Raw genomic sequence first — 14,492 nt, 5'->3', positions numbered from 1 at the left:
CGCTGTAGTTGAAAAAAGTAACTTTTCTAAGCTCTGTTGTTCTTCTCTGTGCTTAGTTAATCTAGCTTTAATAATACTTTCTACCAGTTTTCCAGGGACAGAAGTTAAGCTAACTGGCCTGTAATTTCCGGGATCCCCCCTGGATCCCTTTTTGAATATTGGCGTTACATTTCCCACTTTCCAGTCCTCAGGCACGGAGGAGGACACGAGGGACAAGTTACATATTTTAGTTAGCAGATCAGCAATTTCACATTTAAGTTCTTTGAGAACTCTCGGGTGGATGCCATCCGGGCCCGGTGATTTGTCAATTTTTATATTGTCCATTAAGCCTAGAACTTCATCTCTCGTTACCACTATTTGTCTCAGTTCCTCAGAATCCCTTCCTGCAAATGTTAGTTCAGGTTCAGGGATCTGCCCTATATCTTCCACTCTGAAGACAGATGCAAAGAATTCATTTAGCTTCTCTGCGATCTCCTTATCGTTCTTTAGTACACCTTTGACTCCCTTATCATCCAAGGGTCCAATCGCCTCCCTAGATGGTCTCCTGCTTTGAATGTATTTGTAGAATTTTTTGTTGTTGGTTTTTATGTTCTTAGCAATGTGCTCCTCAAATTCTTTTTTAGCATCCCTTATTGTCTTCTTGCATTTCTTTTGCCAGAGTTTGTGTTCTTTTTTATTTTCTTCATTCGGACAAGACTTCCATTTTCTGAAGGAAGACTTTTTGCCTCTAAGAGCTTCCTTGACTTTGCTCGTTAACCATGCTGGCATCTTCTTGGCCCTGGCGGTACCTTTTCTGATCTGCGGTATGCACTCCAGTTGAGCTTCTAATATAGTGTTTTTAAACAACTTCCAAGCATTTTCGAGTGATGTGACCCTCTGGACTTTGTTTTTCAGCTTTCTTTTTACCAATCCCCTCATTTTTTGTGAAGTTTCCTCTTTTGAAGTGAAATGTGACCATGTTGGATTTTCTTGGCAATTGGCCATTTACATGTATGTTTAATTTAATAGCACTGTGGTCACTGCTCCCAATTGGTTCAACAACACTTACATCTCGCACCAGGTCCCGGTCCCCACTGAGGATTAAGTCCAGGGTTGCCGTCCCTCTGGTTGGTTCCATGACCAACTGGTCTAAGGAATAGTCATTTAGAATATCTAGAAACTTTGCTTCTTTGTCATGACTGGAACACATATGCGGCCAGTCTATGTCCGGGTAGTTGAAGTCACCCATTACAACCACATTTCCTAGTTTGGATGCTTCCTCAATTTCATATCTCATCTCAAGGTCTCCCTGAGCATTTTGACCAGGGGGACAATAGATCGTTCCCAGTATTAAGTCCCTCCTGGGGCATGGTATCACCACCCACAACGATTCTGTGGAGTCGTCTGCCTCTTTTGGGGTTTTGAGCTTGCTGGATTCAATTCATATTTCACGTATAAAGCGACTCCGCTACCAATACGTCCTTCCCTGTCCTTCCGATATAGTTTATATCCAGGGATAACCGTATCCCACTGGTTTTCTCCATTCCACCAGGTCTCCGTTATGCTCACTATATCAATGCTCTCCTCTAAGACCAAGCACTCCAGTTCTCCCATCTTGGTTTGGAGGCTCCTCCTCCTCCGACAGATGATCCATCAAGCACGGAGGTAGAGGTGCTGGATGGTGGAGGGACCTGATGTATTTGGGAAGTTGCAAGGAATACAGAAAACACTATGAGAGATTCTTCTATACCTGGTGCAACCTTCCCGGAAACAAATCAGAATGAATGCTCAAAAATTATCTGACATCTAATCTTCCACAAACAAATCAGGATGAATGCTCAATAAACAGATCATCTGGAAGTGACCAAAATCTCAGCCCTGGTTGCTGTCATGAACAACGTGGCATATCCCTGCATATATGTAATGTCTAATGTTTTTAATCCACAGTGCATTATTTGTTCAGAACATGCTGTAATATATCTCCTTTATGGCATTTTTTGTGTGCCAGATGAAACACAGGCCTTCCAAACTTATGTTTAAAACAACCCCTAGGGACTAGGCCTTCCCTGTATTAATGTGGCTTTAATAAACTTTATGCTCTAAGGCTATGTACCCACTGTATGTTAATGTGCATTTAGTGCAGGATGCAGGTGGATTTTTGGGGTGCTGTAGACATCATGTCATCCCTGTCCCACACATTCACTGAGCTAAAGTGCTGGAATGGCTATAATCTGTTTTCCCCAAGAATGTACTTCTCAAGCGCTTGCTGCCTGAATGTGTACAGAGAGCACTTCCTAAGATTACCACCTATTGGGCTAAACATTCTTACATTGCAGGACTGTGCAATTCCCCCTCATTTCAATGCCCGTTAACCTTTCTTGTAAAGCTGAGGGTTGCTGTCTTTGCAGTGGGAGACAATGGTATATTGGTAAATGGCAAGGGAAGAGTGACTTCATGGGAAAACACAAGAAATCCTAAATTTTCTTGATATTTTGCGGAAAGAAAAAGATTCTGGAACAGCTTAGAAGCAACCACCGCAATTATGGTACATTCCAGCATATCGCTCGGGGGATGTAAAAGCAGGGAATAAATTGTATATCCACATATCAATATACCAGCTTCCAGCCCCTATCTTTCTGCTATTCTGTCTTTCAAAAGCCCCATGATTTCACCAAAAGCCCAAGCTGGTTACATTGTAATAAAACAATTAAATAGATTAAAAATGAATCACTCAAAGAACAGTACATCCAGTAAAATCATTAACAGATGATGAACAAAAGCCTGGGTAAAAAGGTGCACATTTGCATGTCACTTTACTATCTGCAAAGTTGGGCCTAGGCACACATCTCTCTCTGGACTGCCTTCAAGTTGATCCCGACTTATGGTGACCCAATGAATAGGGTTTTCATGGTAAGCGGTATTCAGAGGTGGTTTCACCATTGCCTTCCTCTGAGGCTGAGAGGCAGTGACTGGCCCAAGGTCACCCTGCGAGCTTCATGGCTGTGTGGGGATTCAAACCCTGGTCTCCCAAGTCGTAGTCCAACACTTGAACCACTACGCCACACTGGCTCTCAGGCACACATCTAGAGGCAGGGAATTCCAGAGTCTGTGAGCCACCACTGAAAAGCCTTTCTCACATGCTGCTGTCCCACTCCAAGGATGAAAGAGTTACCTCCCTGCTGATCTTAATTTCCTAGCTGATCTAGAAAAGAGGTGGCCAGCTTTCAGGTGTTTGGGACCCAAGCTGTTCCTTCGTATTTGATTTCAGGCTTCTAGTCATTCTTTTTCTATTAAAAACTGAAATATTATTTAATCTTGCCCTTCCTCCAAGAATCTTGGGCCAGTTCATAAGCCTTCATTTTATCCTCTCTCCTGCCATGTAGGGAAGATGAGTCTGAGAGCAAGTTACACAGTGAGCTTCATGGATTAATGGTGGTTTGAACCTGGATCTCCCTACTCAAATCCAACATTCTAATCACTACATCACACTGGGGTGTTTCAGTATCTTGTTTCAGAAAATCCTCCATGCATTCAGCTGACCATGCAGACACAATGAAGCAGGAAGCTGTGCTGGCCCTGAACAAAACAATAAAAGGAAATGATGTAGTTTCCCCCCCCATATGCCATGCATATCTGTGCTTCCTTTAAAAAGAAATCTAAAAACATTAAGCTATCCAAAATTAATTGGGGGTGAATTTGTTTTGTGCATCTATTTTTATGTGGAAAGAACCAAGGGATAACTGAATATGGACACCTGAATAGATTAGGAACTGAATATCATATACTATTGTATTATCTTAAACAGAAATATAAAGAGTATATACATCTTATTAATAGGAGATTAGATCCAGCCTAAATTAGTTGTACTTCAGTCCTATTGAAATAAATGTAAAATGTTACTTTTTTACATTGATTCCAATGGACCTAAGTGCAAGGACTCATCCATACTGGAGTTTAATGTGGATTTGAAGCTGTCTCTGTCTTTCTCTTTTTGCAGCATCCACATGCGTCCTCTTCAAGTGGCAGCCCATCCTTTCCCCCACATTATGACAACACTCTCCCGCCCAACAACAGCATAACATTGCTTGATTACCATCTGACCCAAAGCTGGAATTTGGATGAGGTAGCAGTTCACTTCAAATCAAATCTGCAAAGACTGAATTAATATAAAGTTCAAGGATTTTTTTTTCTAGTTCTCTTTTATTTTAAGGTAAACTATTGCTGAGCACTGTCCAGTTCCCTAGCAGTGAAAAGTCCATGGGTTTACATGGGTTTAGGTTAGCATACTGGAGAATGATAGTGTCTTTACAATATCCATTTTATATACAAATATACAATATAAGCAGAGTGTATTGAAAGCAAAAGATTTGGATTCTCAGAGGGGGCCCTGCCCCACAATGTGCTTTACTTTCTAAGCTCCCTCTCTGTGTCTCTCTGAGAGAGTCAAGCTTGCTACAAAATGTTTTGCTATCTCTCCCACTAGCTCTGCGTGTCTAATTCCAGAAATAGGGTTGGGGGAAGTGGAGAGAGTTTTCAGGCCGTTTAAGAAAACCTTCCAGTCATTAAGGTGCATTTATTTATTCCCCCCCCCCAAAGATCACAACTACTATTAACCACACAAGGCCCAGGGACCAATTGTGGTCTATTTCTAACTATCTGTGGTCTCAGAGAGAATTCCCAAAATACTTTGTTTGCAGTCTTGTCCCATTCCTTGGCCCACCTAAACCAATCAAATGTGTTGGTAAATACCTGCCTAACCAAGTCTGTGACTAGGATTTTTTGCTGTTGTTTTTTCCTCATTGGCTAAGCAGCTCTTTCTCCCAACCATGATAAGTGATATAGAACATTCAAAATAAGCAGTCTACTCATGGTTCACATGACATTACAGGCAAACAGAAACTATCACACAGTTTCCCCCCTATAAATCTGTACTGAGAGCCAGTGTGGTGTAGTGGTTAAGGTGTTGGACTATGACCTGGGAGACCAGGGTTCGAATTCCCACACAGCCATGAAGGTCACTGGGTGACCTTGGGCCAGTCATTGCCTTTTAGCCTCAGAGGGAGGCAATGGTAAACCCCCTCTTAATACTGCTTACCATGAAAACCCTATTCATAGGGTCACCCATAAGTCGGAATCGACTTGAAGGCAGTCCATTTCATTTTTCCATTTTCAAATCTGTACTAACACAATCCACTGATAATATGAAAAGGGAAGAAAAAAGTATTTTCACTCCCTTTCTCTAGTGCTTGCAGACACTTTGATCAGATGCTTTTAGGTGAATGTGTCAATCGTTCCCCTCTCCATGCCCACTGCCGCCTCTTCCCTTCATTCATTTTATTCCTGTAGGCTGACAAGCAACTTCTGGTTGCTCTCCTCCATTCTGCTGGCCTTTTCTTATTTTGCTGCAAATGATGCCTTTATTTTTTTGCCCTAACTTGTGTGCAAAAGCATAACACTGCTCAAACAAAGATTTGTATTTCAGCCGTATCCTATCAGATATTTGCACTTCTGGGTTTTTTTTAAAGGAACCTACTGCAACTGGTAGAACAGACTGAGCATGCTCAGTCACCTAGAAACCAGAGGGAGTGGAAATGTATAATTAGAGGACAGGGCCACAAAGAAAAAGCAAGACTAATCCTCCCCAGAGGAATGCCTGCTTGTGTGGACAGGGAAAAGCAATTGGCAGCTAACATTGAGCAGGAACTGCAGATGATGCAAATGAAGAGTGACAGTAAAATAAGTGTGTTTCGTATGAAGAAATGCTCCCATACAGATGAGCCTGAGATGTGTTTAGCACAGAATAAAGTAGAAGTTCTTATGATTTTTTATTTTCCTGACTTGTGCCTGTACGTGATCAATGATTGTCTGGGGCTGCCTAGAAGCCAGGTAATATATGGCTCACTCCATTTGCAAAATGACTTTAAACAATGGACCTTTGATAATAATGCTTTTGGGAAACCTTTCTAATCATAACATCTAGGGCCATGCAATGTAAAAAGGCCAAGGTTTTTCTGGTCCCAGTACACCATGTGGAATGGTGCCTCTAGCCACTTGCAAAAGAGGACCCAGATTTCCATAAAATTTGCATATGTTTTGTATCATATGCAAATTTGTGTCCTCTTCTGTAGGTAGAGTGGAGGACTCAAAATAAATCAGTGGCTGAACATGTAATGAAATGTCTGATAGACAGAATATGACCATATGAATCTCTTCCCATATTTTTGTTTCCATACTAGAAAAAGCTTAGCCTGTTTAATTTCTGCCTGCCATATTACTGTTAAAGGCATAAACACCCTGCTTTCTCCCAGTGTCAACCCTAAACCAAAGCGTCACCTGCAATACTGTACCTGGGAGTGCACTGCATTAATCACAAAGAGGCTTACTTCTGAGTGGACATGTGTGGCCTTGCACTGTAAACTGTACAGAGAATTTTTAATGAGTAGCTGGCCTTTAGCTCCAGATATGCCTAAGCTTCTTTGCAAAGTTTTCACATTTTGCATTTGCCATGGTGGGGAGGGAGAATTCTTTAATATCCCTCACACACTTATTGTGTAGAAAATAACTATTTGCAGAAAATAACTTCTAGGGAGTACCTGATCGCAGATGAACCACCACAAGAAAGATGCATCCTGGTTGCTAGGAAAAAAGTGAGAACAAACTAGAGAGATTCCAAGGACTAGAAAATGAGACAGAAGCAGGAAAAGTGCACTAAAGGGGAAGGGGAAGCAAGGGCTGCTTAGGACCACAGGGATTCCTGTCGTCTGGTGTCCAAGCAACTCATGTCAATCACAGCTTGGACTTTACTGATTGGCTAAAAACATTGAAAGACAGGAGCAGCAAGGCACTTAGAAGGGTACCTGTAAGTTTTGCTGTATAACTTTTTTTTTCTAGGAGGGCTAGAGACTTTATTTGAAAAAATGAAAGCTCCAAATCTGGCCCCCCTACTGGCTTTGGGTCCAGTACATAACTGCCCATTGTACCTACTTCTCAGTGGCCCTGAAAAGGGTTATTTTATCTAAGAAATCTTATATTATTTGTCAGAGTTACGTGTTTTCTTCCTGTTTACATTAAAACTCCATGTAAATTCTAATTTCTTTTATAATATTTACTTTTTAATGACGTCTGATTCCTTGGTTCTCCCTCTCTCTCTCTCTCTCTCTCTCTCTCTCTCTCTCTCTCGTGTGTGTGTGTGTGTGTGTGTGTGTGTGTGTACACACACACTCTTCATGCCAACACCATGGGTCTCAGGACGATCCCTAGATAATACTGACATGCCTTTTGTAAGAGACTTTTAAGGTGCTCCCCACTGACCTACTGAATAGCTGGGTGGTAGCTGTCCACCAAGGTTTTTTAATCAGTTAAAAAAAGATTTTCATGTCAGATAAATGGGCAAGGTGCAGGGCAGAAGTTTAGAGGGAAACTTACATTCTCCCTCCCGGTAGAGCTGCAGGTGGCCACACTTCAGGCTTTTCAGAAGGCTTTAAAGACTTGTTTTGATTGGCCTTCCCTGTGTAATTTTTGTTCTGCTAGATGGAGGCTGGAATATTGTTGGAGTTTTGAGTCTGTTTTTAGTTTTGTCAATCTGCTTTATTCCCATTTGAGCATTATGGATAAAGAAACTCACTGCAAATCAGTTTAAAAATGTGTACGGGTTCTGCATCAGTTTCTGGTCTGGCAATTAAATAGGCTATGTTTGCTAGACAGAGCGGCTGATGAGAAGATGCTGAAAACAGCTTTGCTGTGCTGCCTGTTGGGTGCGATTCCTGGACTATATTCAGTTTGTTAAATGTTTTTTAACCATTGCAGTTTTAACATTCAGCTTATTAGGGCTTCACTTGAGTCAGAGCTCAGACCCAGCACTTATTTTCTGTAACAAAAGCTTCACCCTAGAATATATGGAGAAGACAGGCCCCTGAACTAGTGCATGAAACACTGAGCCATGTTGAATTCAAGAGGCAAAAGCAAAGCACAGGCAGCCCTTGTAGTGATGCGGTGGTTCTAGAAACTAAAAGCAATAAAAAGGATAAAAACTGATAACATGGAGTTCAGGAATTTCAACAGGCAACCAACAAGAAGTCACATTTTTAAAAAGCAATTCTATGATTAACAGCATCTGTTAATGGTCAACTTGCTGTGTTAGCTCAACAGTCCAGTCCAGTCCAGATTAGATGTGAGCCAACAGGAAAAGAAAAGGTGGGGGGAGGCTCAAACAGGAAAGGATGTATCTGGAATCCGTTGGGACAAGAGCAGTAAAATGTGTTTTGTGTTGCTGAAGTGAAAATTGGGAACTAGCAAGACTAGGAGGTAGGTGCAGTCTCACACTTCTGTTTGTGGGTTTTGCTTCGGTTATGCGCCTCTCATAGAGCGACTCTCACTAGGCAGCGAGAGGTGACTACCCCAAGCAACTAATTTGGGGCACCATGCAACAATTGCAACAAATTATTAGCTATTTTAATTTGTGGTTGTTGTATATTTACTGTCAGGAAGAGGTACTTGTGAGATTTTCTGCCTCAAATGCCAACATAACTTTTCAAGCTATGGTACTATGACCTTGACTTGGGGGGCAAGGCACCATTTGCTGTTCTGCTTCAAGTAGCAAAATGTCTTGGGCTGCACCTGCTTGCAGTCATTTCATATACTGGACAACTAACATGGCTTTTTGAAGAAGGACAAGAGACAATTATTATCTCCAAAACAGTTGTTGTGCTTGGGGAAAAGATGGCAAATATATGTAGAACTAAACTTTTCTGCGATAATATAGACGTTTGCATAGGGTATTTTTTTTCTACTCATGGAATATTTAATCTTTAAGTCCTAAATCCTCTGTCATCCCCTCCCTTTGTGCACACCCTTTACACTGTCTTTCTCCCTATGCACGTAGGTCAAAATGGCAACTGGTGTAGTTTGGGAATTAACAGAATGAGAGCTGAATTACAACTCCAAAAAGAACTTCCTTGCTGGTGTCTGCTACTGATGTGCAAAGAGGGGGGCATTTTGTTAGGGAGAAGTGATGAGAGGGGGTAACTTTTTTTCTGCAATCCCTTCCCTGGCCACTTTCCCCTAGCTGATGGAGGTCAATAAGGAAAAATATGGGGCATTGCAGTGGTAAAGCGGCAGGCAGGAAAGGTTAAAACAGCCCCTTCCATCCATCTCCTGCTTCACCTCTCCAAATGTACCCCAGCAAATGCTTTGCAAATTGACAGCACACATTTAGTTGGGTCTCTGGTATTTGCTGCTGAAAGTGTAGTTCCATGCTGGGTGCAGCTGGGATGTTCTGAGTTCATACCTTACCACAGCCATGAACTCTCCGGATGACAATTTGGCCACACCTGCGCCAGACATTTATGCCACTTTAAACAGTCATGACTTCCCCCAAAGAATCCTTGCAAGTATAGTTTGTGAAGGGTGCTGAGTGTTATTAGGAGACGCCTATTCTCCCCTCAGAGCTCCAATGACTAGAGTGGTTTAACAGTCAGCCCCTCTTCTCAGACAATTCTGTGATTGGAGTTCTGTGAGGGGAATTGGGGTCTCCTAACAACTCTCAGAACCCTTCACAAATTACACTTCCCCAGATTCTGGGAAATCATGACTGTTTAAAATGGAATAAATGTCTGGTGTGGATGTAGCTTTAGTGAGTCATTTTTCTTTCCAGCCTGCCCATCAATCATATGGACATAAACAAATCTGGACTATTATAAGAGTTAGACTTTTATTTGAAACACCTTTCAACTCTCTAAAAAGGACTGTCAGTCATTAGAGCAGTATGACAATGAAACCAATGACCTAGGGAGGTGGTGGGCTCTCCAAGATTGGAAGCATTCAAGAGGCAGCTGGACAGCCACCTGTCAGGTATGCTTTAACTTGGATTCCTGCATTAAGTGGGGGTGTGGACTCGATGGCCCTATAGGTTCCTTCCAACGCTACTGTTCTATAATTTTCTGTTAGCTGAGACATCCATCCATCCATCCATCCATCCATCCATCCCTCTCTCTCTCTCTCTTTCTCTCTCTCATGCACGCACGCACGCACACATGCACACACACACACACACACACACACACTCATGCACGCTGTCAAGTTTACCAACACAGCCTTGGCAGTCTCTGTGGATGAGACTCCAACAACACCAGGCTACCTAAAGTGTCCTATTTCTGGGGGCTGCTTCCCTAAGGTGGCAGGTTGTGCAGGCAGAATGCTTCCGAAGTTGATGACACACCATGAGATTTTTTACTTTGGGTGTTTTGGAGAGAGGGGGAGAAATTTTGGGTTGCGAAGAATGAGAAGAGTGTGTGTGCTGCCTGGAGGGTAGGGAAACAAATAGCCTCCGTGCCAGTAGTGCCTGGTGGAGTACAGGCACAGTCTCCCAACAAACTCCTTCCCCCATGTAGGTGCTGCTATTCTATGTGAGAAAACGGTGTGGCAGTGGGAAAAGAATGAGCCAGTTTCTGGGATGGACATTTAAGTGCTTCTCTTCTTTCAAGTTCTGATTCCAGCCATTGGCTTTCTGCTTGTCCTTGTAGCAGTCCCCCAAGCCTGCTGCTTAGCGCCCAGTCAGTTAACAGTAGGATCACTGCAGTCTAGGAATTTATCCTGGAAGAGCATGCTGACCATGTGTGTTGGAATCCTGGGTGGATGTCCACCAGGTTTCTGGGTACAACAGTGGATGAGGGCTGGTGAGTGGGGAATCAGAATTGTAGTGGCTTGTCAAGACTTCATCCTCCTGTCAAAGTGTCCTACTGCTGACTCGCCCCAAGCATTTTTCAGGTAAATCAGTGATGATTTAGTATTGCCGCTATTCACAATGAGAATATTAGTTGGTGGGGGAGTTTGAGATTAATTTCTTATCATAGACAGAACACTACCTGACAGGATTTTGATGCAGAGCTTTCTAACTTCCGCAGGGGTGAATGACCTGCCCTCGCAAGTATGGATTCCTTAATGCTCTGAGGGGCTTCCCTGCTGCAGTGAGTAGTGTTTCTGTCAGTCCTAATTGAAGTCTGACATGGGGAAATGACACAGGTGGCTGATTGCCCCTAAAAAAAGCTCTCAGTTTGGTCTGAGCCCCTTAGTTTTCTGAGAAGATGGGCAATGAAGTGGGTGGGGGCTGATAACTGGAATGAAAGTGACAGAAAGTAGCATCTGGCCAAACGTGGACCCCCAGTGCTATATAGCAGAGTGATTCCATTACAAGGGGCCTATTAATTGCATCAAGGCTCTTTTCTAAACATTTCACTGGCAAAGTTGTTTATGTTCATTTTGACTTAAATTATGCCTATATAGGCAGCTCACAACAAGAGATAAATCCCTTTAAAATCCAATAACCACAAAACAAGTATTAAAAAGTTGCAAAAGAGCTTAAAGTGGCATGATTCTGAATTTTGGAATGGGTGAGGGAAGTTCCTTATCACTGAACTGCAGTCCTGTGCATGCTTCCTTGTTTGAGTAAGCCTCACTGAATACATTGGGACTTGCTTCTGAGTAAACATGCATCGGATTGCACTATAAATATCTTTACAGGTTGTGTAAACAATAAACATCTTTGACAATCATGGTTATATAAATATTTCTTCATACTATGTCTTGATGTGTATCTGATTTCACACAATGGTTGTAAATTATTATTTACAAATTATTATTTCCTCTACATTTTAAGTGTGCCCTTCTTTCTTGGGGTGGTCATGGTCCCACTCTGTAGTTTCACCCTGAGGGGCAAATTAGGCTGAGCGATGGTGCATAACTCATGGTCACCCAGTAAACTTTGTAGCTTATTTGCATTTTAAAATTTAATTAAAATGATTTATATGCAGGCAAAGTTTATGAAGTAATGCAGAGCCAAATAATACATTAAAAGCACATCCAACTCTCATTTAAAGCACATGACTTCCCCCAAAGAATCCTGGGAAGTGTAGTTTCCCCCTCACAGTTATAGTTCCCACCAACCTTAACAAACTACAGTTCTCATGATTCTGTGGTGTGATTCATGGACTTCAAACATATGTTGAATGTGCTTTAAATGCATGGTGTGGATCTGCTCTGATATACTGTGCATTCATTAGTGAACTGCAAAGAACAATTTTAAAAGATACTTTTTAAAACGGCTGTAGCTCAGTGGTAGAGCACATGCTTTGCATGCTAAGGCCCAAACTTCAATCTCTGGAAGAGACTATTCCCTGGAATACTGGAGATCCAATGATAGCCCATGTCATCAGTACTGAGCTACATGGGATCAGTGTAAGGCAGATTCCTTTATGCCACAGTGACTCTGAAATCTATTCATATATTTTATTTACAACATTTATATACCACTTTATTGTAAAAAACCTCAAACCTTACACGGTGTGGGTCCGCAATACCTGATGGAACACCTCTCCCGCTATGAACCTGCCCGTGCACTTCGTTCGACATCTAAGGCCCTCCTCCGAGTACCGACTCATCGAGAAGCTCGGAGGGTAATGACAAGATCTAGGGCCTTTTCGGTGGTGGCCCCCGAATTATGGAATAGTCTCCCCGAGGAGGTACGCCTGGCGCCTACGCTGTTATCCTTTCGGCGCCAGGCCAAAACCTTCCTATTCTCCCAGGCATTTTAATTCATTGGTATGTATTTTAATGTTTTAATTACCTTAACATTAGGTAGTCCTATTATGTATCTTTATTTTATATCTTGCGATTTTTGTTGATTATTGTTATTATTGTATGTTGTACACCGCCCAGGGAGCCATTGGCTAAGGGTGGTTTATAAATGAAATGAAATTAAATAAATAAATAAATAAATAAATAAAGTGGTCTATAGAAGGCATTAAAACAATAAAATCATTGGCAAAAACAGTTAAAGACACGTGTTTAAAAACATTCAAAATAATAAAACCAACAATGAGTTAAAAACTGATTAAAAACATAGTAACTTCTACATGCCTAGGTAGGCTCGCCTAAACAAAAAAGTTTTTACCAGGTGCCAAAATGAGTACAATGAAGCGCCTGCCTAATGTAAATAGGCGGGGAGTTCCAAAACGTAGGTGCTGCCACTCTAAAGGATCGATTTTTTTAAATGTTTTTAATGCTGTTTTGTTTTAATGTATTTTAGGTTCTGTTTTTATGATGTTTTAAAGTGTTTTTAGCATTTCTGTTTGCTGCCTTGGGCTCCTGCTGGGAGGAAGGGTGGGATATAAATCAAATAATAATAATAATAAATAAATAAATAAATAAAATTTCTTACAAGAGCAGAACAAGTACTATGTGGAACCTATAACATGGAAAGCACACCTTGAACTTGGCCTTCTAGCAAATAGGCAACCAGTGCAGATTTCAGAGCAGAGGTATTATGTGCTGATAGGGTCTCGCTCATGTCAGCAATCTTGCCGCAGCATCCTGCACTAACTGCAGCCCCCGGGTCAGGTTGTGCTGCATGGGGATTTCTGTGACCTTGGCTGGCTGCCTGTCAGGATTTTTTTAGTTTTGTTTAGGAATACTGTCTGGTTGTGGGATGCTGTTTTCTGCCTCATAGGAAACTTCTTGTGGTTGGTATGGTATGGCATTTAGGAAATCATCACTGTCTTTTCTATTTCTATTTGCATTTCATTTACCTCTGACCTTACTCCCTCCCATCCATAGAAGCAACAACAGTGGTTCTATGTGGTCAGCTCAACCCCCTTAAATGATGATACACTTTGTTATTTGCGTGACGGTTTGTTTCTTGCCCAATAGTGGTAAAAGAGAGAATTCACGTACTGGAAGTGTGGCTCAATTGCTGTTGTTCCCAATCTACTGCCTGTGAAGGTAGACCAAACCATGTGTGTTTTCTCTCTGTCAGTTATTACTCACTGGAATTGGGTTGACTGTCAAAGTGAGTTTATAGCAGCCCACAGAGTAGGCAGAAAAGGGTAGAGAATCTTCTTACTCTTACTAATTTCTCAAACTTCTCTCTGCAGTGAAGGGTCAAGTCTGTAAAGACGTTTGGAGCAGCCATGTTAAAAGGCAGGCAGGGCATTCCAGGCAGAGGGTTACTAGCTCTGCTGTGATATGGATATTGTTGCAGAGGATCCCTAGTCAAGCCTTACCAACAGCACAATCCTAACAATATCTACTCAGAAGCAAGTCCTGTTGCGTTCTATGGGGCTTAGTCCCTTAGAGAGTGTGTTTAGAATTGCAGCCTTCAGGGCATCCACCTTATTCCTGAGTGCTCCCATCTAACATCTGCACAACACTAGGCTTTCTTCCTACAGTGGGCTTCTGGTGACTGGCCTGGCCTGAGGGCACTTAAACTTTTTTTGTCAGAGGCAAGTAAGCTAGATTAAATGTTCCTTACCCAGGCTCCTTAAGCAGGTGAGAAGGAATGATCCTGTAACTTCAGCTAAACCTGGAAATGCCCTCATTTAGCTAAGATTTCTACCTTACTTTCCAATCAGAGAATTTTTTTTGGAGTGGTATGCTCCAAGAAACTGTGGTTGATGCTTAATGTATCATGCTTAATGACATAACTAGGGCCCATCTCTTATGACATCACTAGGTCATGCCCC

The 14,492-nt window shown here is 42.0% G+C and overlaps 1 protein-coding gene across 7 annotated transcripts in view; it reads left to right on the top strand.

Moving 5' to 3' along the window:
* The window catches only part of SH3TC1 (SH3 domain and tetratricopeptide repeats 1), a 75,638-nt gene that overhangs the window by 11,854 nt on the left and 49,292 nt on the right, over positions 1-14,492 (top strand). For 2 of the 7 annotated variants that reach the window (XM_061583935.1, XM_061583933.1), the window contains one exon: positions 3,977-4,102. The exons of 2 other annotated variants lie outside the window; for them this stretch is intronic. Coding sequence is in view for 2 of the 5 variants with exons in the window: in XM_061583929.1 (XP_061439913.1) it covers positions 10,887-10,943 (57 nt within the window). In the remaining 3 variants the exon portion in view is untranslated. Of the gene's footprint in view, positions 1-3,976; positions 4,103-8,155; positions 8,284-10,880; positions 10,944-14,492 lie in introns of those variants that run through there. 3 more of the 7 variants (XM_061583929.1, XM_061583932.1, XM_061583930.1) reach the window with 3 other exon arrangements.

This window comes from Rhineura floridana, chromosome 9 (genome assembly GCF_030035675.1).
Source record: "Rhineura floridana isolate rRhiFlo1 chromosome 9, rRhiFlo1.hap2, whole genome shotgun sequence".
Classification (NCBI taxonomy): Eukaryota; Metazoa; Chordata; class Lepidosauria; order Squamata; family Rhineuridae; genus Rhineura; species Rhineura floridana.
Note: the sequence above shows the minus strand (reverse complement) of the source record. Positions and strands in the feature narration are given on the sequence as shown.